This window comes from Miscanthus floridulus, chromosome 12 (assembly GCF_019320115.1).
Source record: "Miscanthus floridulus cultivar M001 chromosome 12, ASM1932011v1, whole genome shotgun sequence".
NCBI classification, from domain to species: domain Eukaryota; kingdom Viridiplantae; phylum Streptophyta; class Magnoliopsida; order Poales; family Poaceae; genus Miscanthus; species Miscanthus floridulus.
Window position 1 is genome coordinate 79,907,935 of NC_089591.1, and position 24,890 is coordinate 79,932,824.

General features: G+C 44.7%; 2 protein-coding genes across 2 annotated transcripts; one reads left to right on the plus strand and one right to left on the minus strand.

Moving 5' to 3' along the window:
* The first annotated feature begins 17,788 nt into the window (after positions 1-17,788).
* Positions 17,789-19,420, plus strand: LOC136498542 (uncharacterized). Its single transcript, XM_066494448.1, has 2 exons — positions 17,789-18,465; positions 18,858-19,420. Exons 1-2 carry the CDS (start codon positions 17,923-17,925, stop codon positions 18,861-18,863), a joined length of 549 nt encoding a protein of 182 aa, XP_066350545.1. The 5' UTR covers positions 17,789-17,922; the 3' UTR covers positions 18,864-19,420.
* A 1,844-nt stretch (positions 19,421-21,264) lies between these two features.
* On the minus strand, positions 21,265-22,036 carry LOC136495310 (dirigent protein 1-like). Its single transcript, XM_066491267.1, has 2 exons — positions 21,800-22,036; positions 21,265-21,692 (listed from the first exon to the last, which is right to left on the minus strand). Exons 1-2 carry the CDS (start codon positions 21,964-21,966, stop codon positions 21,335-21,337), a joined length of 525 nt encoding a protein of 174 aa, XP_066347364.1. The 5' UTR covers positions 21,967-22,036; the 3' UTR covers positions 21,265-21,334.
* Positions 22,037-24,890: the final 2,854 nt, after the last annotated feature.

Here is a 24,890-nt window from a genome sequence, read left to right on the forward strand (position 1 = left end):
GGGGCTCGGGGCGGTTTGGTGCCCTTGGTCCTTGGTCCTTGGTCCTTGGTCCTTGGATCTTGGATGCGGCGTCCTCTGCGATACATCGTGTGCCAGCAGTCGGATCGGAAAATCCAACGGTCCATGCGGCGGCCTCTGCGGTACATCGTGTGCCAGCAGTCGGATCGGAAAATCCAACGGTTCATGTGGCGGCCTCTGCGGTACACCGTTTGCTCAATCTTACATTATATTGTACATTTATTAGTTTCTTCATATAATTGGCACATTCATTTTCAAGCGATAGCATTCACACTTAACGATATGTCATCATTTATACGATTATTTTTTGGATAAATTAATCTACAACAGTGTTCAATATTTTGTTTTTATTACTTAATTATATGCATTTTGTACATTTATTCCATTGGATAAAGTGTGTATATACGCAAAAATGAGATATTTTGTTGAATCAAGATTCAAGAGGCTTTTCTTCTGCATATCCTTTTTGTGGTTTTTTTTTGTGACCGTGCCACTTATAGGCACGTATTTCATTAAGAGAAAATAGAAGTACATTACAAGTTACCCACTCATTAGTAAGCGCCAAGCTTACCAGAGAGAAGGAGAACCAAAAACACAAAAAAAGAAAGAAGAACAACTGAAACAAGAACCGAGGGCGAAAAAAACACAAGCCTAAAGAAAACCTCGACTCCCTAGGCGAGCCGACACTGGGTTGGGCCCGAGCAACCCGGAGGACAGGCCTTCCCCGAAGCACAAGAGTTTGGAGAGGCAAGCAGACTCTATCCAGGATCCTGCGCGTAATGTCAGCGACTGAATCTTGCTGAACATTGAGGACTCCTTGCCCAGAGCAAGGCCCACCTAAGGCAACGGACGCCTGAAGGGGTTTGGCCGTGAGACGGGCACTGCGACGAGGTGACTCGGCCTTAGGAGACCGAGACCTACCCTGTCCTTCGTGCGATTCCACATCCCACTGAGAAGGGCATGGAGGTGGCGTCGACAACTCCGAGTCGGCAAGCTGGGACAGCGTCTGCTACCTGCAATTGCAGACGCAAGTGACCGCCGCCTTGGCCCCAACCTCCAACTAGGTGGCCGCCGGAGTTGAAGCTAGGTGGTCAAGTGTAGGGCACGTGGTGATCCGACTAGCGGCTAGAGAAGCAACAAACTCCCCCAACATCGGGTCGTCCATGATGTCACGACCAGGGAGCCAGTTGGGAGGCCCCATGGTCAGCGTCGACGAGTTGTGCCCAAGAAGACGCGCCCCGCTGCCCAGCTCGCCGTGGTCGACTGTAGCGACGTCGCAGGAGTCGGTGTAGTTGGCTGGCTCACCGCGGTCGGCTGCAGCGTGGACGGAGGAGTCGGTGGGGTCTGTAGTGTTTACCCTCGACCAACGCCGGTACCTCCTATGCCAGCGCCAGTGCTGACGCCTGGCACGCACAAAGCGACCGTCCGAACCCCGGCCACCCGCTTTCATGTTCTCGACCCTGGGCCGCTTGCAGTCCTTTGCCAGATGACGGAACCGATGGCATCTGATGCAGCGGCGAGGAAGGTGGTAGGTTGCAACCCGGTGGCTGTAAGAGAGACAGTTGAGGCAGCGGCCGTGGAGCTCCACCGGGAGACGACGTTCCGCGGCTGGTTGCCCTAGGGCCGGCTGTCGCCCAAGCGACCGGCGGCCCACATCCTGCAGGAGCATTTTCCTTCATCCTACGGCGTCAGGCGTCGAAGCGTTGGTGCGCAGGCACCCGCCCAGCCCAGCGCGGCCCGAGGCGTTGGTGCGCGGGCACCCAAGCGATCGTCTTTGCCACCGGATGCTGTCGTGTGGGTCCTTGGGCAGTCGGAGGAGGCTGGGGAGGCTGCACCGCTGGTTGGTCGGGGTCGCCTTTGGCCTTTGCTCGACGACCGCGGCGCCGCCTCCTCATGCTGCCAGCTGGGTGGATGTCCATCGCGGGACCTCCGCTGGGGATCTCCCCTCCATCAGGCGCTGCGGACGCATCCATGGTCGTGGCCCTAAGGGCCCGACGGGCGGCATCCAGGTACGTTGAGGGAGTGGCGGAGGACTCGTAGTCGTCGTCGTTGGAGCCAGCATAGGAGTCCATGTCCCAACATAGCGCCTTGGATCTGCCCGCCAATCGCTTGGCTAGGAAGAAGGGGGTGGCGTGAGGGGAGAGGGAGGAGGCCCAGTGACCCCTCGAGCACGCGCCGCTGGCAGCCGTGGATCCGCCATCGACACCGCCATCGACAGAGAACTCATCCGACGAGGCATCAGAGCCTAGCTGGAGCTGGCTTCCAGTCACACCAGCAGCCGAATCACCAATAGGGATGGCCGCCTCCACGACATCCTCCAGCGAGGGCTGAGATGCAGCGGGGACTGGAGCTTCTTCACCACGACGCCGAGAGTCGCTTACCACCTCTGGAGCATGAAGCGACCCACCAATCAGTAGATCAGGGCAGGATGAGCAGGGATCTATAGCTAAATTTGGGGGATTCGAAGGATGGAAGGAGATCGACAGGATTGGGGGTGAGTTGCCCGCGGGGCCGATTTTTTTGTTTTTTTAGCCCTTTTTTGAATTTTTTCACAAATATGCCCCTGGAGATATGCTTTCAAAATCTGGACCCTTAGCTCGGTGCCATCGTTGGTGGTGTGGAGCTTACACGTCTCAGCGCCATAGATTTTGGCGCCTAGGTCTTGGGCTCGGTGCGGATGTGGCGGTGACTTAGCAGGCACCTTGGCGTGATAGATCTTGGCGCCATAGATCTTGGCGCCGTGGTTATTGGCGCCAAGCCTTGTCTTACATGTGGGCCCTCCCTTCTTTTCTCTCTTCCTCTCTCTCTACCGCTCTTGAGCCAGGGCGCCGCCAGTGCTGCCGTACCGCCGCGCCCGCCGCCGCGCGTAGCCCCGGCTGTCCACGGCCCGTGCCCGCGCCCTCCCCCACGCCGCGCCTGCCCTCGTGCCCGCGCCCACGCCAGCCCCCAGCCGTGACACGGCCCCTGCTCCCAGCGCGCCATGACCTCCCTGTCTTACATTTATGGAATGATTATTATTTTTAGCCACCTCTACAGATGTCCTTATCTTTAGAGCTGGTTCTAGATGCAGACGCCTCTACAAAGGGAAGTCTAAGCGCACTATACCACAGCCTATTTTTAGCATCGGCCAGTGGGTCGTTAAAAGTCATTTCAACGACATACGATCGGTCGTTATATCTTTTTAACGACCCTTGTATCTGACGTTGATACTGGCGTCGTTATAAATCTTTAACGACTAACCAACTTTTAACGACCGACCGTTGGATGCTGTGTTGTACATATAACAACCGAGATGTCGTGGATGGCGGAGCATTGCGGCGCCTGTCTTCTCCTGCGTGTTGTCGGCTTTGGCCCAGCCGCGAGCACACGGGCATGGGTGTGTCCCCGCCGCTGCCGCCACCGCCACCGTGCCCGTGCACGCGAGCGCTCGGTCGCTGCCACCGTGCCCGTGCACGCGAGCGCTCGGTCGCTGCCGCCGCTGCTGCGTGTGTGGGAGAAACTAATTTGTAGGGTTTGGAGGAGGTCAGCTGTTACTAGTTTTGAGCGGCTGAGGGATGGCGTGGACCATTCGATCCGATCAGACGGCCGTGTCACATCTGGCAACATAGCAGACCAGGCCGCTGTGGGGCTCATGGAGAGTTAGCAGGCTGGGCCAAATGTGATCCAGCTAGATTGGTGCGCGAGTCCAGCCCATTCATAGCAACGGTTCGTTGGTCGTTACAACTAGCATATAACGACAAACTGTCCAACGATGAAGCAAGATAGAATTAGCGACCAACAGTTTGTTGTGAAAATAAGATATAACGACCGACCGTATGTTAAAAATCTTTAACGTCCGACCTTTTGACAGTAAATTGCTACTTTTAACGACTCCCATACGACGCTAAAGATGGGTGTGGTATAGTGGCGAATGGACCTAGAGCTGCTTCTAAAAAATCAATTTCTAGAGGCGGCTAGATCTAGAACCATTTCTAAAAATAGGTGCAACACAGTAAATTTCATAACTTTTCCAAATGTAGTCGAATGAAGACAAACTTAATATCAAAGTTGTATATCTCAAAGAGATTCTATAACTTTGTAGTTGATATTTTTTTATTTTTGAATTCATTTGGATCCAGTAAATTTTGTTTGAAGTCCTCGCATTTTGAAATTTAAATATTTGATTTTTTTTCAAATGATCTATCGGATAGAAAAGCAACCAAACCAAAGTTATAGATCTTGAAAAGATATAAAATATTGCAGTTGAGAACTTTTTCATTTAAAGTAATATATGGTGCAAAATTTTGGTTTGAAGTCCTCACATATTAGAATTTGAATTTTTTAAATGATAAATGACAAAAACTAAAGTTGTAGATCTCGAAGAGTTATAAAACTCTGTAGTTGACAACTATTTCATTTGAAATCATTTATCCACGGAACATTATGTTTGAATTTTTCACATTTGAAATTCAAATTTCCAAATGACCTCGGATGAAGAAATGACCAAAACCAAAGTTATAGTACTCCACTGTATCGACAACTTTGTAGTTGAATATTTTTTCCATTGGAATTTGTTTAGGGTTCCAAATACCCATTTCAAAATCAGGTAAAGGTAATAAAGGGACATAAGTGACTTTGGGGTGGAATGGTTAGAGGAGTTACAGGTGATGCCACATGTCTCAGGTTCGAGTCCCGGACGACGTGTAGCGCGTTTGTCTTTACCTGAAAAATCGTGTGACTTATGACCACAAAAGTGTGGCCACTTGGCGAGGCCTCCCTGAATTTATGACTTTTTGGATTATTTCTGATTTCTAGCAATAGATGAGCAGAGGCGGCCATCTCTATAAATTGCTGATTTAATTTCTAGCAACAAAAGAGAATCTACAACCGTTTCTAATAGGAAATATAGTTTATAGGAGATTAGAACTTTGGAAAGCATGACTTGAACCAGCCTTTTTTTAGATTAAAGAATAAAAGTATTTCGGCCTTCCACATTCACCAGCGGGGGTACAACCGATTGGTACCAGAAAAGGTCCGAACAACCACTCTCTACTTATCGAACATTGTATCGTTCTATTCAACCGAAAAGCCCAGCACATCGCTGCCAAACTAACAATCATCTGGCTTCGTGAACTTGGACTAAGATTCCTAAGCCACGAGCCAAATAAAGTGAATATTATTTTTGGGTGGTTGAATATTGAAAGTGACGAACAACACATTCCACATGAATCTCAGCATAGGACACTCAAAAAGAGATGTCTCACTATCTCCTTTAAACCACAAAAGCTACGCCACCTTTCCACCCCTTTTAACAAGTTATCTTTTGTAAGTACGACCCTTCTTTTTAAATATACCAGAGAAAAATCTTTATTTTCAATGGGAGCTTTGCCTTCCAGAATAATTTTTCCCACCAAACGTCTCCTTCTTCATGATCTTCCTATATAAAGATTGAGTCGAAAATTCACCATTTTCCTCAACCGCCATAGAAACCTATCCTTATTCCCATTCAAATTTGCGAGCACAACTAAGGAGACCAAATTCAACCATTCATCTAACCTTTCACCGACTAACGCTCTTCTAAACGATATGTTCAAAGGGGTCTTGCTTAGCACTTTGGCTATCGAATCTCCCTTTCTTCTTACTAATCTCCGACGTGTAGCACGCTTGTCTTTACATGAAAAATCGTGTGACTTATGACCACGAAAGTGTGGCCACCTGGAGAGTCCTCCCTGAATTTATGACTTTTTGGATTATTTCTGATTTCCAGCAATAGATGAGCAGAGGCAGCCATCTCTATAAATTGCTGATTTAATTTCTAGCAACAACAGAGAATCTACAACCGTCTCTAATAGGAAATATAGTTTATAGGAGATTAGAACTTTGGAAAGCATGACTTGAACCAGCCTTTTTTTAGATTAAAGAATAAAAGTATTTCGGCCTTCCACATTCACCAGCGGGGGTACAACCGATTGGTACCAGAAAAGGTCCGAATGACCAATCTCTACTTATCGAACATTGTATCATTCTATTCAACCAAAAAGCCTAGCACATCGCCGCCAAACTCACAATCATCTGGCTTCGTGAACTTGGACTAAGATTCCTAAGCCACGAGCCAAATAAAGTGAATATTATTTTTGGGTGGTTGAATATTGAAAGTGATGAACAACACATTCCACGTGAATCTCAGCATAGGACACTCAAAAAAGAGATGTCTCACTATCTCCTTTAAACCACAAAAGCTACGTCACCTTTCCACCCCTTTTAACAAGTTATCTTTTGTAAGTACAACCCTTCTTTTTAAATATACCAGAGAAAAATCTTTATTTTCAATGGGAGCTTTGCCTTCCAGAATAATTTTTTCCCACCAAACGTCTCCTTCATGATCTTCCTATATAAAGATTGATTCGAAAATTCACCATTTTTCCTCAACCGCCATAGAAACCTATCCTTATTCCCATTCAAATTTGCGGGCACAACTAAGGAGACCAAATTCAACCATTCATCTAACCTTTCACCGAATAACGCCCTTCTAAACGATATGTTCAAAGGGGTCTTGCTTAGCACTTTGGCTATCGAATCTCCCTTTCTTCTTACTAATCTGTAAGGCCGGAAACTTCACTTTTAAAGGTTGCTGACCAATCCACAAGTCGTCACTTCTCAAAAAGGACACCATGAACATGAACATATATACTAGGTAGAACCGAGTTAATCAACACAGCCTCCATCGGAAGATATGATTTCTCTTTCCAGCTACTAAGTTTTTTTTGAAAACTCTCTTTCACTAAATTCCAATTCTTATTTGACAACTTAAGAGAATGCATTGGAATTCCTGGATAACGTAACGGAATAAGCATTTCTTTTCTTCGTTCATACGATCGTCGTATGCCTAGTTTTTTTAGATCAAAGGCATTCACCCGGCTTTTATTGAAAGCTTAATGAAAGCCCAAGATCCTGCTAGGAAAACCAGGTTACAGATGAAGCACTAAACCCTTCAACGAACTCTATAAACTACACATCAAAAGATCTATCATCAGACCTCTAAACCCAAACAGCAAGTTTGAACCACCAACATTCGGACCAACAAAAGCAGACAAAAGACAACCACTCGCCACAGTTACATTGCCACAGTGGCATTAGAAGCAACTAGATTTATCATCTCGTTCGCCACATGCTTCAGATTGGGCTTCAAGAGCGGACGCCAAGATTTCACCACCATCAACGTCTTGTAAATGATTGCCACCGGGGAAGTCATCGTCTTCTTGTTAAACACCACATCATTGCGCGCCTTCCAGATAGTCCATAACGCCCCTACACATAAGAACAATGTTACCTGCTGTTTTTTTCCTCTAAGTTTTGTCAAGATCTCTAAAAAAGCGCTGAACAACTTGTTGGCGACAATGGCCAACTAAGACTTTCACGAAAAATGACCACAAGAAAACAGCAATGGGGCATTGGAACAGAATATGATCCGACGTTTCAAGTCTATCACAACTAAAACATTCCTCCGGTCTAGACCATTTCTTCTTCTTCAGTTGGACCCCACACTGGATTCTATCATGTATGGCCATCCATAAGAAAATTTTAGCCTTCAAAGGAATATTACATTTCTAGATAAGCATCATTTGCACATCTTGAACCCCTCCAAAGGTCATCAAGTTATAAAGTGATTTTGCTGAATACTGCTGAGATCTCTCTAAAGCCCAAAACACCTCATCTCTGCCATCTAACAAAGAAACTTCATCTAACAACAACATCAGATTGCTCCATTCTTCCCACAAAATTCCATTCAACTGCCTTCTAAATTCTAAAAACCACTGACCTTCCACCCAGGCCTCTGCCACCTCCAGGTCTTGGCGAACAGCAATATGAAATAGGTTAGGAAAGATTACTTTCAGTACACAGTCTTCTAACCAACAATCATGCCAAAACCTTGTTTGCATCCCTGATTTTATCCTAATACACCTTCCCATTTGAAACCACTTTCTGACATCCAACAAAGATTTCCAGAATTGAGAGCTCTTCCTATTTCTGACTTGAAAAATACTTTTGTGGCCCAAATATTTGTTTCTCAATATGCTACAACACAAACTATTATCTCCTCTTTCAAGCTTGTCAATCCATTTACCAAGTAAACAAGTATTCATAACTCTAATGTCCATAAAACCAAGACCTCCAAACTGCTTTGGCCTGTTTAGAGCTTTCCACTTAACCATATGATACTTCCTTTTCTTACTTGTCCCTTCCCAGAAGAATCTAGCTCTAATAGAATCCAACCTCTGAAAATTGCCTTTATATAACTGATACACACCCATCGTGTACATGGGTAAGCTAGACAGACAAGAATCAATCAAAACGGATTTTCCCCCTGATGACAGATACTCACATTGCCAAGTTCCTAGTCTTTTCTCTGTCTTCTCACAAACATAACTCATTTGTGCTTTTGATATCTTATGACAACTAACCGACATTCCTAGATATTTCATCGGAAGAACTCCACTTTTACATCCCAACATCTCTGCTGCAACATTCATCTCCACTGCAGACAATCCTACTGAGAAAATCTCACTTTTCTCAAAGTTTATCTTCATTCCTGACATAGCCTCATAGCAAGATAGAATTACTCTAACATTTCACAAAGTTTGTAAATCAAACTGCAGGAGCAGAATAGTATCATCAGCATACTGTAAGTGTGTTAACCCTCCTTCAACTAAGTGTTGTACAAGCCCCTTAATCATCCCAGCAGCACAGACTCTCGATAACATAGCAGAAAGGGCATCTGCTACAAGGTTAAACAACAGCGGAGACAATGGATCACCCTGTCTAAGTCCTTTGAAGCTTCTAAAATAGTCCCCTCTTTCACCATTCAGATCAATGCACACCTTTCCCCCTCTAACAACTTTATTCATCCATTGAATCCATTTCATATCAAACCCTTTTCTATGAAGAACTTCCTCTAAAAAATTCCAATTAACTCTATTATACGCTTTTTCAAAATTCAACTTGATGATAACCCCACTTGTTTTTGTATCCTTAAGTTCATGCATCACCTCCTACAGGATCACCACTCCCTCTAAAATATTTCTTCCAGGTATAAAAGTTGTTTGAAAAATACTCACCACCCTACCAACCACTGATGAGAGCCTTACAGTGAGAGTTTTGGTGATAATCTTGTATATTACATTTAAAAGGCAAATCGGTCTAAATTATTTGACACTATTCACCGGTTTAACCTTAGGTAACAGAATAATAACTCCATAGTTTAGTCTACACAGCTCCAACTGCCCATCATATAATCTATCTAGCATTTCTTTGATATCCCCTCTTATCATATTCCAAAAAGCTTTGAAAAATTCTATTGAAAAACCATCCGGGCCTGGAGACATATTATTTTTCATCTCCTTAATCACCACATCAAGTTCTTCTAAAGAGAAGAGTCTAGTCAAAAACTCATTCTCTTCTTGCTGAATTTGCCGATAACTCGGCCAAAGATCCATGTCCAAATGCATATCAGCCACCTCTTCACTCCGAAACAATTTTTTATAGTACTCCGTAATGTGATCTCTAAGGCTGCCAGGCTCAACCACTTCTTGACCATTCACCTCCAGCATTGAAATATGCATTTTTCTTCTCCTGCCATTAGCACATTTGTGAAAGTAGCTAGAATTTGAGTCACCAGCCAACAGCCATTTCTCACCACCTCTTCTTTGCCATTGTAACTCTTCTTCTAACAGCATCTGGTTAAAAGTTTGATCCAAAGCATGTCTTTCCTCCCACTCCAAATGAGTCAGTTCCCTTTCCTCACTCCAATCATCCAATATGGCAATTCTTCTAATAATTTCTTCCTTCTATTTTCTTCTCCGGCTATCCAGATTCTGACCCCAGACTTTTATAGCTCTCCTCAACTTACTTGAAATCACATGCCAATGATCTAAAGGATCGTATTTAAACCTTGAAGGCCATTTATCTCTCACCCATTCTCTGAACCCCTCCTGTTGGAGCCAATGAGCACTAAATCTGAAATAAAATTGCTGACCTGGCACATTGCCTCCCGTATCCACTATAAGAGGGTTATGATCTGATCCTAGCCTCGGACCAGTTACCACCGACGTCAGAGTAAACTTATCTTCCCAAGCATTCGACACCAAAACTCTATCTAGAACACACATAATCGGAGGATTTTGTCTGTTTGTCCAGGTAAAACGACTTCTAGTCTTGTGAAGTTCCCTGAGAGCTGTATTATTGATCATTTCATTAAATGCCTCCATCATCTGAACATGCACATTTCCATTAGATTTTTCCTCAATTCTTCTCACCAAATTAAAATCTCCGCCCAAAAATCATAGGGCATTCCACCGACTGAACTTTAGCTTGAATCTCTTCCAAGAACTCAACTTTCTATTATCATGAGCAGGGCCATATACATTGAAAATCACCCACTGAAAACCATCTGCCTTCATGGTAAGATTGAAACATTGGTAAAAATTACCCACATCTTCAGCTGTAACTATAGCCAGCTCTTTATCCACACCCATGAGCAAACCACCTGAATATCCAGAACAAGGCAACCAGGACCAAAACATATCCTTCTAGCCAGCGAACCTCTCTAACTCTCTATTTATAAAAGAAGACTTAATGGTTTCCTGTAAGCAGATGCAATCAAAAGAATGTTTATTAACTAATTCTAAAAGCAACTTCCTCCTCCTGCATTTCCCAGACCTCTAATACGTGCCAGGTGTCGTATGCCTAGTCGACACGAGTTTTGGTAAATTGGTAGTAAGTACAAGCTAGCTAGGTAGTCCATGAATCCGAGTTCGTACCAGCTGAATACGTGTGGATCGGCTTCATGGTACGTGACGGCAGGGACGTAGCCAGCGGTAGGGCTAGGGGGACTTCAGCCCCCCCTACCCATCCTGAGCACGTGGAGTTTTCCTAAGTCCTCTCTTAAAATTTTATGCATGCATGTATTAGGTAGGAGGGGCTAAGGTTAAAAGAAGATAAAAAAACCTCTATTCTTTTGTTCAGCCTCTCCTAAATTTTTTTCTGTCTTCGTCACTGCATGACGGTGTGTAAAATCCTCAATCGCACATACGTGTCAACTAGGAGGTCTACTGCATGTGAACCGGTGCCAAAAAGTGAAGTCTACGGATCCGTGTTGTTTTTGTTTATTGCTACCGAGTGTATGGAACGGTCGATGAGAAGGAAACTAAGCGCGCTTTCATACGTGCCTCCTGGTCTCCTGGATGCGCACCACACCACACCTGGCACTGACTACTTCTCCTGGATGCGCACCACACCACACCTGGCACTGACTACTTGTCTTGTGCAACGAAGACTTTTTTTTGGGCGTATTGTGCAACGAAGACTTGAATGACATTTATCGACGCAGCCGCCGCGTTACTTATGACCGCTAGCTATGCTAGTCCAGATAGTTGACATCGGTGCTAGTCCAGATAGTTGACATTTTTTCGGTGGTAGGAAAATTCTTGTCGGCCGTGTCCTGCTGCGTGATGTACTGACATGCTCCCTCTCTTGAAACACAGAAGTCGTTCTCGTTTTACGAGAAGTCAGTTTTTTTAACTTTAACTAATTATATATAAAAAAATATTATATTAGGCCTCGTTTGGCCGGGCTCCACGGGCTCTGGCTCCTGCACTGTAGCCAGGTGTCGGCGGCCGACAGGTGCTTACAGGAGCTGGAGCCGCGGAGCCAGAAAAATGAGCTTCTCCGGCTCCGGTTGTGTCAGTGAAAAAGGAAATTATGGGAGAGAAAAACGGCTCCGGTGAACAGCAACCGGGTGTCGGCCGCCCAGCGGCCGATAGGCAGGAGCCGGAGCCGTCGGAGCCCGACCAAACGGGGCCTTAATATTTATAACATATAATTAGTGTCATTAGATAGATCGTTGAATATATTTTTATAATAAATTTATTTAGAGATATAAATATTGCACGTATTTTCTACAAACCTAATCAACTAGTTTGACCACACATATTCCATAACGACTTCTGTCGTGGGACTGAGGGAGTACGTACGTAGCTAGTGTCGTCCTCTTTCTTTTTTTCATTCATCGATGGATTTAATTTGGGGCAGTTGTCGACGAGGTGACAGGGTCTGGCCGTGTGCAACTAGGAGTTAAAGCGACCCGTGCTCTCGTGGTTACGGAGTTTCCTCCATTCCAAAAAGAAGAACGTCATTTTCATTTCTCAGTAAATCCTCCACCGCAAAAAAAAAATCATCTCATTTCCTGACAAGTCAAATATTTAACTTTGATCAAATATATATTAAAAAATATTAATTTTAATGGTGCAAAATTAATATCACTAGATATGTTGCTGAAAATATTTTTATAATAAATTTAGTAAAGATAAAATATTACTAATATTTTCTATAAATCTAATTAAATTTAAAAAAAATTGACCAGCACAAAACCCATATCGATACTCTTCTATTGTTTAATTATGGGTGTTCATGCATTATTCAATATCAGCTGGACATGATCGATGGTGGTATATGGTATCCGGTTGTTGGCAGCGATAGTTTTGTAGGGGAAAATGGGTGTTTTGAAGCCCACCAACGCAACAACTACTCTTTTTAAGTAGAAATCCACCAACATCTACTTTTTTATATATATCTTAAGAAAAATAAAGGCTAATACAAAAGACGACCGGACAACGCAAGACACAAAACGACCTTAAAAAAATAGACTACATCAAAGCGCGATTTGGGACATGGGATAGCCAGAAAGCTAGTACCTCGGACCATCTCAAACGATCTCACAAAATACTTTTATTTTCAAAAAGCTGATGGGAGTTTGGTTAACATAAACACTAGCTTCTAATAAAACTATAGTTTTGTCAAAACTATAGTATTTTCGAAGTTTTGAAAATTCCACCTATGATCTCTCTCTCTTTTTTTTTTTCTAAATTAGTAACCATAGTTTTGTATCTCTTTGAATTATAAAACTACAGTTTTTGTGATACCATAGTTTGCCAAAACGATGTCATCCGAACAACACGTCTGCTAGATATTTTGTGTAAGCTTCAGTAATACATGCAGTCCTCAGATCACAACCGGCACGACTCAACGGTCAAGGTGTTGGACCTCTAATCGGTGTCGCATGCAGAGCAGTCCCCACTCCCCAGCTGCAACATCCTAGCTAGATGGATTCTTCAGCAGCTTCCTCGCCGACGGACGCTGTCGGCAACCGTGGCCTCGTCGCCCTCGTCGTGACCGAGAGCCTGCACATCGGCGAGCGACCGCACAGTTGATGTAGCCCGCCGTGGCCGGGAGCATGCGCATCGCTTCGGCTCAGGTTCGTCCGTCCGTGTCAACTGTCACGAACCCAAAGGGTCCTTCGTTGCAATGCAATGTGTGATCTCCCGCTCCCGCCGTTTTTCCCCCTAGGACTAGGAATATCTCGCGCGCTCTCCCGCCGTACGTTGCGCCGCTTTCGCGTTCATTCGCATGGCGGCGAGTGAGCCACGGCATGCCATGCGCGCACGATCAAGAGAGTATCCCAACAACTGGATCTGGATTCGCACGCACGGCCTCTCTGCGTGCAGGCGCACGGTCACACAAGCCGCATGAGCGCCCAAGTGTGCATATGCATGCAGCAGTGCAGCGCGTCATCGGTGCAGTCGCGACGTCGACCCCGATCCCTCTCTCGATAGCCGATCGGTTGTTGCATGCATGTCCAGCGCTCAAGGAGAGCACCGAGTCGTACTCATACGCTCATACGTGCACGGCCAATAATAATGCAGCATCCATGTTGATGTGAGCCTCTCGTGTCACTCGATGACTGGCCGCATGCATGGCATGCTCGATCTGGCGTGGTACGTATATCCAAATAAATAGGAAAGAAAAAAACAGGCCAATTTTGAAATAAATTCGAGTTTGAGGAACCGTGGCATCAAGCTGTAGGTTTCGGAACAACTAGTGGAGATGTGCGAAACTATGGTTTCATGGTTTATATAGAAAAAAAAATGTACCTATTGAAGCTTTCTAATAAAACTCTAAAAAGTCTCGGACGCAAAGTACTTTAGCTTAAGAAAAAAAATACACGATTTGGTGAAATCTTTGGTTTCGTAGTGCCATAAAAATTCTAAAAATATTTTACATCCAAACAGAAGATAACAAAGAGATTAAGAAGAGGTTAATTAAGAGAATATAAGACGAAGGAACAGAGTCAGCGACAGCAAGCCTAGTATGGACCACCAGAAATCTGTTTCGGGCCAACTCGAACCTACGGGCTACGGCCTGATCCCTTCTCCCTAGGCCCACACAAAGGGAAAATGCACCCAACAGAAGGCCCAACGCAGATAACTTGCACCTTCTGCCATTTTTATTGTGCGCGCGTGATCGGTGATTAGCCATCCGGTGCCCTAAACTAGGCCTGCCTACGCCTACGCGGCGTGCAGAGTGTTTGATATTAATTGAATTATAGTAATCTGGATTACATATGAGATCATAATAATTTAGATTTAGATTGTGGATTATATTATAATAATAATATAGAGGTCTAGGTTATAGAGATAGATTATAAGAAATACTACCCCCGCCACTCGCTCCCGTCCGCATGTATATTAAAAAAAACTTATCCCTTAGCTTCCTCCTCTACGTCCTTATCCCTTCCGCGCTCCTCATCACCTGCTGCAACGCACCAACGGTCGGCGTCCTCTCCCACCAGGAGCCCCCAACGCCCGCTGATCCAGCGGCCCTCTTCCCCACCCCGACGAGATCCAAGGAGCATGAGCGAGATCCACTCGCCTCGGGCGAGATCCATGAAGATGACGCGATGGTGTTGTAGGGGAGTGGGCAGCTCTCCCCCACCCCGACGCGGCGCCCTCCCCACCCTCGGTGGCGCCCTCTCTCGTCTAGGCGACTGAGCTCCCCCCACCCCGGTGGCCATGGCGCTCCCCGCTCCCCATCCCCCACCGTCGCCGCCGAGCCAAGCCCGACGCTGGTGGCGGTAGTGCTCGCGCACGCCGCTGGTGTTGGTGCTAAGTGGTGCTCACCACCGGCTCCCACCCCATCGGCCGGAATTGACTGGCCCAGGACTCTCTCCCCCTATGTTGCAAATGTATGTTTTAATTATTCTCAGACGTTTTAGAGGTATGTTGCAATTGTTTCGTATGGATGTTGCAAAAGTAGATCGGAGGATGTTGCACATGTTGCATATGTTGCAAGTGTTTCAGAGGCACATTGCAAGCATTTGTTTAAAATGTTTCATCTGTTTCCAGATGTATGTTGCAAGCGTTTTGATTTGGATGTTGCATATGTTTTCACACATATGTTACAACAGTATGTTCCAAAATGTTTCATCGTGGTTTCAGTCTTTTGTTGCAGCAAGTGTTTTTATGTTGCAAGTTGGAAGTGTGTTTATCTGAGTGTTGCATATGTTTTCACACATATGGTGCAATTGTTTTATTTGGATGTTGCGTATGTTTATAATGGTTTTAAGTGTTTTTGCAAGAGTTTCAGATGCATGTTTCAAATGTTTTATTTGTTTTCAAATGTATGTTGCAATTGTTGCATCTAGATGTTTAAAAACTAGATCGTGTGTTGCATCTCCCTCCTCATCTTTTTGATGTCTCGCCTCCGTGTCAGGCGTGGGAAGGCGAAGGCAGTCCCCACTAGCACAAGTGGGCCCCATGTGCTTGCCGGCAGGCGCATCGGGCGAGATGTGGGTGGGCAGGCACGGGACGCGGGATGGGGGGCAGCGGCGCCGACATCCGAACGGGGGCTAGCATCCGGACGTCCGGGCGCTAGCCACTCCCATATATTATTGTTAATTAGAGTACAAATGGCTTATAATATCGAAAAACCAAGTTTGACATGGATTATAGGATTACAATAATTTGATGGTTGTATTATTATAATCTAAATTATAATCTAGGGTGCTTGAGTCACATTCATATTACTTTGGACATCAATTCGGTCCTTTCAACAGGCGGTAGAGACAAGGATGCTTCCACCGTTGTTCTCCGGGATAGATTGAGGAGGAAGAAGATGAACGAGGCTGACATTTAGGCCCACAATTAGAATGCTAGCGGATCCAAAATAGTCATCTATCCTTTTCCTCTCCATTATTCCAGCCAAACACAAAAGACGACTCTATCTCTTCAATCCAACAATGAAGTGAGACCATTTCATCATCCCAGAAATCCGGGATAGAATTGTCTCTTCCCACATTGGCAGCGTTCGCTGGTATGAACCAGACTAGCCAGCCGGCTGAATTCCCTCTCATGTTACTGTTCATCAAACCAGCCGAACAGTGTTTTTCTCTCACAACAAATCAGTCGGAACAGTGTTTTTCAGCCAAGTTTCAGACCAGCGAACGGGGCCATTGTCTTCAAAATTCAAATGAAAGGCAACCTTAGTGGAACCTCTCCATTGGGTTCAAGCCCTTGACTTAATATGATGCTTGCGTTTTTTCTAAATCTATGGTACAATTTAATGGTGTTATTCTTTTAGTGCTTGACAACATGCACTGTCCATTACAATACATCAATGGCTTTTTCAGTATCAAAATATTTTGGAGTCCTGGTATAAGAGCGTACTGTGATTAAAAAAAAGAAAGTTAGCAAGCTTAAGTCAGTATGGGATAAACTACTTTGCCGACTACTTATGTATGTGTTTAGCCCACCACCTTTTTTTTTTGCCTCAGCATCCAAAAAGACTATTCCCTCTAATAATATTTTGGCTTTTCTAGATACCCCTGTTCACTTAAACTTATCAGCCCGGATTATCAGTCATGGTACAATGTTTTTTTTTCTCACAACAAAACAGCCGCAGTTGGCTATCGGCCGTAAAAACCAACAGCCGAACAGCCAACAGAAGGAAGTACCTATGTATCTAGACCTAATGGCCCCGTTCACTGGTCTGAAACTTAGCTGAAACTGGCTGAAAAACACTGTTCCGGCTGAATTGTTGTGAGAGAAAAATACTGTTTCGGCTGAAAAAAGAAGCCAAACAAGCCATTTTTAAGACAAACGAACGGGACCAATGTAAACTAAGGGACTGTTTGGATGATATGGTTTTCAAAAACTGTAATATTTCAAAACTGTGGTTTTATAGATAAAAGAGACATAAAACCATGATTTAGAAAAAAGAGATTATGAGTGGAGTTTCTAAAACTCCAAAAAAAAAAACTACAGTTTTAACAAAACCATGGTTTTAAAGACTACAAGATTTATTGCATCCAAACATCCAATAACTTTTAAAAACCAAAGTATTTGTAAAACTATAGTATTTCTCTAATACTTCAAAAATACTTTGTATCCAAATGGGGTCTAAATGTATAGTAAAAACTATATATTTATAGAAAAACCAAAACGTTTAGGTTCACGTACATGAATGAACCTCCATATCCGATCTCCCAAGCCTACACGGAGGAAAAACAAAACACCCAACAGAAGGCCACCATGGCAATAACCATGTACCAGTCAACCACAGCTGGACACGTCACCTCACGTTGGCAAACAGGAAACAATATCGCCACCAAGATCGTGGATCGGCACCGCCACGCCCCTAGCTAGGACTCCGTAACCGACATAGAGATCGAACGAGACGCCGCCCGAACTGAACGCCAACGGACTCGCCTCCTCGCCATAACGGGCGCACCGAAACTTCCTTCTTCTTCCGCTTGCCCTCCACCACGAATTCAAATTTAAAAAAACCGTGCGGGATAAGGAACCGCCCTCGCGCCAGCCGAATTGAACCGACCTCGCCCCGATCCATCCATCCCCTATAAAAACGCCCGCCTCCCGTCCACGTCCACCACCACCAGCAGCAGTCGATCCACTACCACCACCACCCACCCGGCCTAGCGGCGGCCTCAATCAAGCTTGCTTGGAAGCACGTACGCGACCGGCCGATCGAGCCGCGCGCTCTCTCCTCAGTCGTCAGTCCTCACCGACGACGACTGACATGGCAGCAGCCACGGACGTGGATTTGGTGGACGACATCGACGACTTCGACGTCATCCAAGCCTTGGATTTCGACCTGCTGGCCGACGACGATCGAGAGTTCCGCGGCGGCGGCGCTTACTACTCCGCCATCTTTTCCGACGCCGACATTGTTAGCCACTGCAGGCACGGCGACGACGACGACTGCGGCGACGGGGCGGAAGAAGAAGAAGCAGGGTCGTCGTCGTCGTCGGACTCCGGCGTCACGTACGACGGGCCCCTGGCGCCGGCGGCGGGGGACGACGCCGACGCCGAGGCCATGTCGGCGTACGTGGCCGAGCTGGAGCGGTTCCTCCTGGACGACGACGAACAGCCGGAGGTGGATGAGAGCCTTCTCGGCGTCGTCGACGACTACTTCGCCGGTGACCAGCTACTTGCCACCGCCGAGGTCGTCCCGGCGGCGGGCGGTGCTGCTGGGCGGACTGAGGGAGAGGAGGAGGAGGAGAGGAAGAGAAGGGCGACGGTGGCGAGAGGACGAACAATCGGACTCGAGGAAGCGCGCAAGGTACGAGTGAAATTTTTTAGGATCAAGCTAGTAAAAACTTGCATGGGTCTTTTGCATGTACTGCAGTTTTATCACTGGCGTCACATCACATGATCCATCAAGTTTTAGAATCTTGGCGATGTTTAGCTTAGCTAGCTAGGAAATGAATGCCGGATCGATCGAAATGGAGCAAGGCAGCAGCAGGCTGTAAATAATTAGATCCCTCAAAAAAAGCTGTAAATAATCAGCACTTTTAGTTTTAAGAAAATTTCGATCGATCAGTGGAAGTTGTTTGCTTGTATAGAAATTTGAAATTTGTGGCTGCCTGCCTAGCGATTGTTTTCTCTTGATATCTATGGCAACAGCAAATTTGAATCGGTTTGCTCCTAATTGTAATATTATATTATTATTAGTATTAGGAACAAGATCAAGGGACAGCCATGCTGACGCCATGGGGAGAGCTGAAGCCTGGAGGTGATGAATATGACGAGACGCATCTCGCTCAGATCCAAGTGCCACCAGCTGCGGCTCTTTCCTGTGCTGCATTTAGAATGTGGCCCAGTGGGCTCATCGCTTGATCTTGTGGAGTTCGAGCTCAGCTCTCGGATGGGCCTTGAGTCTTTGACCGAACAAGGGATACCCCGATCAACTGTGCAAGAGCGTCTCGGGCTGAACCGAAGCGCAAGAGGCGGGCAGGCCGGGATGCTCAGGTGCAAACAATGACGACCCAAAAAGGCAAAACTCGAGAGAAATGGTGATGAAATGCAAGCGGCGTTTCTCGATCTTCGTCTCTCGTTCTACACCGACTGTGCACCAAATCCGTGCTGAATTGTTTGGAACCTCAACAGAAGATTAATCGGGATCAGTAAAATGTATGACCCTTCATCGGAACATGTCACAAGGACTTTTAGATTGCTGTGTAATGTCTGACTCACCTTGAGGGTGTTTTGATTGTGTTTCTCCACCTAGGTACCAAAATAAGCCTGGTGTTCTAAGTGATTTCTGTTACTAATAATGAACTGTACTTACCAACACCATCACGCTATTGTTGTGCTTCTCTCGACCATCTCCGTTCTGGCTTCCTGGCGTATCTGCTCGGGTATGTGGGCACTCAAGTTTCTAAGCTAGTTCGCCTCTAAAAATACCAATTCATCAGCATCGACTACTTCTGGTGTAGCTGTGTTCTTGGGGCATAGGACAGCACTACGAACCACTGACGGAGCCAGGATTTATACTCAGGGGGGGGGGGGGGGGGGGGGGGGGGGGGGGGCCATCAGGAATTATACTTAGGGGGGCCGGCTCGGTCTTTTTCATTGCGATAATTTTATTATCTAGTTGTGTTTTGTATGATTATATTATCTAGAAGATATTAATAGGTATATATAACAAGAATTTTATATAATATCCCTCTTAATATAAATAAAAAATATTAAGTCATACATGCCCCCCTTGGCTCCGCCAGTGCTACGAACTCCTACCTGCTCTTGCATTTCGTTCCACTACTACTTTGAGTAGGACACCATGCACGGATGATGATAGCGCCTTCCGTGCCATTTGCACTCACTACTACACAAACCATTTTAGAGATGCGTCTATTTTAGTGTAGAGGTGCCTCTATCAAAGTCCACCTCTAAAATGGTTTCTAAGCCAATTCGCCTCTAAAAAATGACTTTTAGATGCGGCCCAGCCTCCTATAGAAATCCCCTATGTTTTTAGAAGTGGATGGAAAGCCCAAAACTACCTGTAAAAAATACTCACTCCGTCCATAAAAGAATGCAACTATAGGAGTTGTGTCAGTCAAACTAGTTTAAATTTGACCAAATTTATAATGAATAGTATTGATATTTGTGTCTTCAATAAAATGTACTATGAAAATATTTCATAATAAATCTAATGGTACTTATTTTTATCATGAATGTTAGTACTTTTTTTATATAACTTTAGTTAAAGTTTAAATTGTTTGATTTCTCGTAATGCAAAAATTGCATCTTTTTGAGGACAGAGGTAGTACTATTTTTAGAGGTGGTTGGGTTTTACAGTCGCCTCTAAAAATAGAGGCGATTAGCTATTTGGCCTGCCTCTAAAAATATATGCAACGCTGTAAAATTTATATATTTTTCAAATCAAGTCGGATGAAGACAAGTTTATATCAAATTGTAGCACTCGTCGAGTACTATAGTTTTTTAGTTGACAACCTTTTCATTTGAAACCATTAAAATCCCAAAAAAATTGTTTTAAATTTTCATAACTTGAAATTCAATTCTTTTAAGCTTTTCAAATTACCTTAGAAGGGCAAACGACATAAACCAAAGTTACGTTGTAGTACTCGAAGAGATCTGCATAGTTTATTAAATTTTCATTTGAAACCATTAAAGAACTAAAAATTATGTTTTATTTTTTTAGATTTTGATTTTTTTAAATATCAAATGACCACAGACGGAGAAATGACCTAAATCATATTTTAGTCCAATTTACAAAATCTGTAAAACGCTTTTTTTTTCTAGAGACAGGCAAGTAGAGACGGACTAAACAGTTGCCTCTGATTTTTTTTTAGAGACAAACAAGCACAGGCGAACCAAATGGCCGCCTTTACAAACCTATTCCAGCCGCCTAAAAAATGTAGTATATATGTAGCAGTGGCTGGGCTGAATACAACCTAAATCCCTCTCTGCTGGTGTTTTTTTTCCCATACAAATTGAGCATGTTGGGGTATTACTGTCGGCATGTACGTATGTATTAATCATGAGACTTGCACATGCTTGTCGCAATTGTTTGTATGAATTACTATATTAAAATATACTGAAAATTGAATAAAATTCCACCAGTTCAAATGCTTATTCGGACAAGTGTACAAACATAGTCAAATCTGAAAGCAAGGACGAAATGACGATCAGTGGGCCAGGGTGAAGTACATGTCGAAGACGACGACGATGGTGGTGTTGGTGGAGCTCACCAGCCTGCTCTTCATGTACCCTCGCGCGAACCGGAGCTTGCCGGTGCCGCCCACGATGCTGCGCTCCGAGGGTCCCCCCGTCGGATCGAACTGGCCCTGCGCCGTCAGCGTGCTGCCGCTGTACTCCCCGTAGTCGCCGGAGAAGACAAAGTCGATGGCCGAGAATATGCTGGAGCCGTCCAGCGACGCGTTCACCCCAAAGCCTTGCGCCCTGCCGATGAGCCGCGACGCCGGGTCCGGGCCTTCACGCAGCACGTTGTCGAAGACGTTCACGTCCCCGAACGCCGGCGCGCCCCTGCAGCGACGACAGCCACAGCCACACGCGCGCATCTAGCTTTAATTTAGTGTACACATCATGATCCCTGCGTGGTTAGTAATGTCAACGATATATATGAGACGTACTTGTGCAGGCTGGCGACTTTGACGACGGTGGCGTTGGGCGCGCCGGCGACGACCTCGTGGAAGTAGAAGTGGAGGTGGGTCAGCTTCTCATCCGCGGCGGCGGACGCGGCGCCGCAGCAGGACAGCAGCAGCATGAGAACAAGGGAAGCGCACCGAGCAGCGACCATGGCTTGGTTTTTTTCTTTCTACGCGTGCGCTCTTTCTGTATGATGACACCGTGTGTTTGGAGAAAGGAGAAAGGGCACCGTGTGTTCGGAGGGAGAGGGAGGAAGGGAAGAGATTTAAAGGGTCCTTTGGCTTATCACGTGGAAACATTTGTCAAAAACATATTTACTGATAGTTTTGTAATAGTTTTGTAATAGTTTTGGTGGCTCCGGCTTCTAGACTCTCGTTTTTTAATGGCTATTTGGCAGCGGCTCTCTGCGAGAAAGAGAAAAGATAGATGGATCTGATATGTGGACCCCATATGATGGGTCCATGTTAGCATGTTAGAGCATCTCCAAGAGCCGATGTAAAACTCAATCTCTGAATCATCATTTGGAGAGTCATTTGTATAAAAATCACTTTCTATATACTCTCCAATAATTTTTCTATGTCATGTGTGTTCTCTATGGAGTCATTCTCGTTTTCTACCTTTGGCTAGCGAAAATCCAAAATAAAAATAGTTATTATATTAGATAACCAATTTTAAAAGTTGTTGGATAGTTCTTTTTTCACTAAAATCTCTGTTTCAAGCAATTATGAAAGATATAGTCTCTTGGAGTTGCTATTATGTTAAGGTCTATTTGGGACAAATTTAGGAATCCAAAGTAACATTTTGCAGCCTCTTCGTTTGGCTGTGGCTTGTCGTAAACGATCGTAAATTTTCAGTCGAAACAGTATTTTTCTCTCACACAAACCAGCCAACAGTAGTTCTTCACGAACCAGCAACGATATGAACCAGCCAACCGAACAGGCTGCAATGTTGGGGGCCGTGACAACCCTGTAAGTTTGAGGCTCCTCATGAAGTTTATTCGATTTTCTACTTTCGCGGATCGAGGAAGCGCGCAAGGTACGAGTGAAATTTTTTAGGATCAAGCTAGTAAAAACTTGCATGGGTCTTTTGCATGTACTGCAGTTTTATCACTGGCGTCACATCACATGATCCATCAAGTTTTAGAATCTTGGCGATGTTTAGCTTAGCTAGCTAGGAAATGAATGCCGGATCGATCGAAATGGAGCAAGGCAGCAGCAGGCTGTAAATAATTAGATCCCTCAAAAAAAGCTGTAAATAATCAGCACTTTTAGTTTTAAGAAAATTTCGATCGATCAGTGGAAGTTGTTTGCTTGTATAGAAATTTGAAATTTGTGGCCTGCCTGCCTAGCGATTGTTTTCTCTTGATATCTATGGCAACAGCAAATTTGAATCGGTTTGCTCCTAATTGTAATATTATATTATTATTAGTATTAGGAACAAGATCAAGGGACAGCCATGCTGACGCCATGGGGAGAGCTGAAGCCTGGAGGTGATGAATATGACGAGACGCATCTCGCTCAGATCCAAGTGCCACCAGCTGCGGCTCTTCTCCTGTGCTGCATTTAGAATGTGGCCCAGTGGGCTCATCGCTTGATCTTGTGGAGTTCGAGCTCAGCTCTCGGATGGGCCTTGAGTCTTTGACCGAACAAGGGATACCCCGATCAACTGTGCAAGAGCGTCTCGGGCTGAACCGAAGCGCAAGAGGCGGGCAGGCCGGGATGCTCAGGTGCAAACAATGACGACCCAAAAAGGCAAAACTCGAGAGAAATGGTGATGAAATGCAAGCGGCGTTTCTCGATCTTCGTCTCTCGTTCTACACCGACCTGTGCACCAAATCCGTGCTGAATTGTTTGGAACCTCAACAGAAGATTAATCGGGATCAGTAAAATGTATGACCCTTCATCGGAACATGTCACAAGGACTTTTTAGATTGCTGTGTAATGTCTGACGCACCTTGAGGGTGTTTTGATTGTGTTTCTCCACCTAGGTACCAAAATAAGCCTGGTGTTCTAAGTGATTTCTGTTACTAATAATGAACGGTACTTACCAACACCATCACGCTAATGTTGTGCTTCTCTCGACCATCTCCGTTCTGGCTTCCTGGCGTATCTGCTCGGGTATGTGGGCACTCAAGTTTTTGAGGAGTGTATTGTGTATAGGTGCGGCTTCTCACTTTGTTCAACTACTTCCAAATACCAATTCATCAGCATCGACTACTTCTGGTGTAGCTTTGTTCTTGGGACGTAGGACAGCACTACGAACTCCTAACTGCCCTTGCGTTTCGTTCCACTACTACTTTGAGTAGGACACCATGCACGGATGATGATAGCGCCTTCGGTGCCATTTGCACTCACTACTACACAAACCATTTTAGAGATGCGTCTATTTTAGTGTAGAGGTGGCTCTATCAAAGTCCACCTCTAAAATGGTTTCTAAGCCAATTCGCCTCTAAAAATGACTTTTAGATGCGGCCCAGCCTCCTATAGAAATCCCCTATGTTTTTAGAAGTGGATGGAAAGCCCAAAACTACCTATAAAAAATACTCACTCCGTCATAAAAGAATGCAACTATAGGAGTTGTGTCAGTCAAACTAGTTTAAATTTGACCAAATTTATAATGAATAGTATTGATATTTGTGTCTTCAATAAAATGTACTATGAAAATATTTCATAATAAATCTAATGGTACTTATTTTTATCATGAATGTTAGTACTTTTTTATATAACTTTAGTTAAAGTTTAAATTGTTTGATTTCTCGTAATGCAAAAATTGCATCTTTTTAGGACAGAGGTAGTACTATTTTTAGAGGTGGTTGGGTTTTACAGGTCGCCTCTAAAAATAGAGGCGGTTAGCTATTTGGCCTGCCTCTAAAAATATATGCAACGCTGTAAAATTTATATATTTTTCAAATCAAGTCGGATGAAGACAAGTTTATATCAAATTGTAGCACTCGTCGAGTACTATAGTTTTTTAGTTGACAACCTTTTCATTTGAAACCATTAAAATCCCAAAAAAATTGTTTTAAATTTTCATAACTTGAAATTCAATTCTTTTAAGCTTTTCAAATTATCTTAG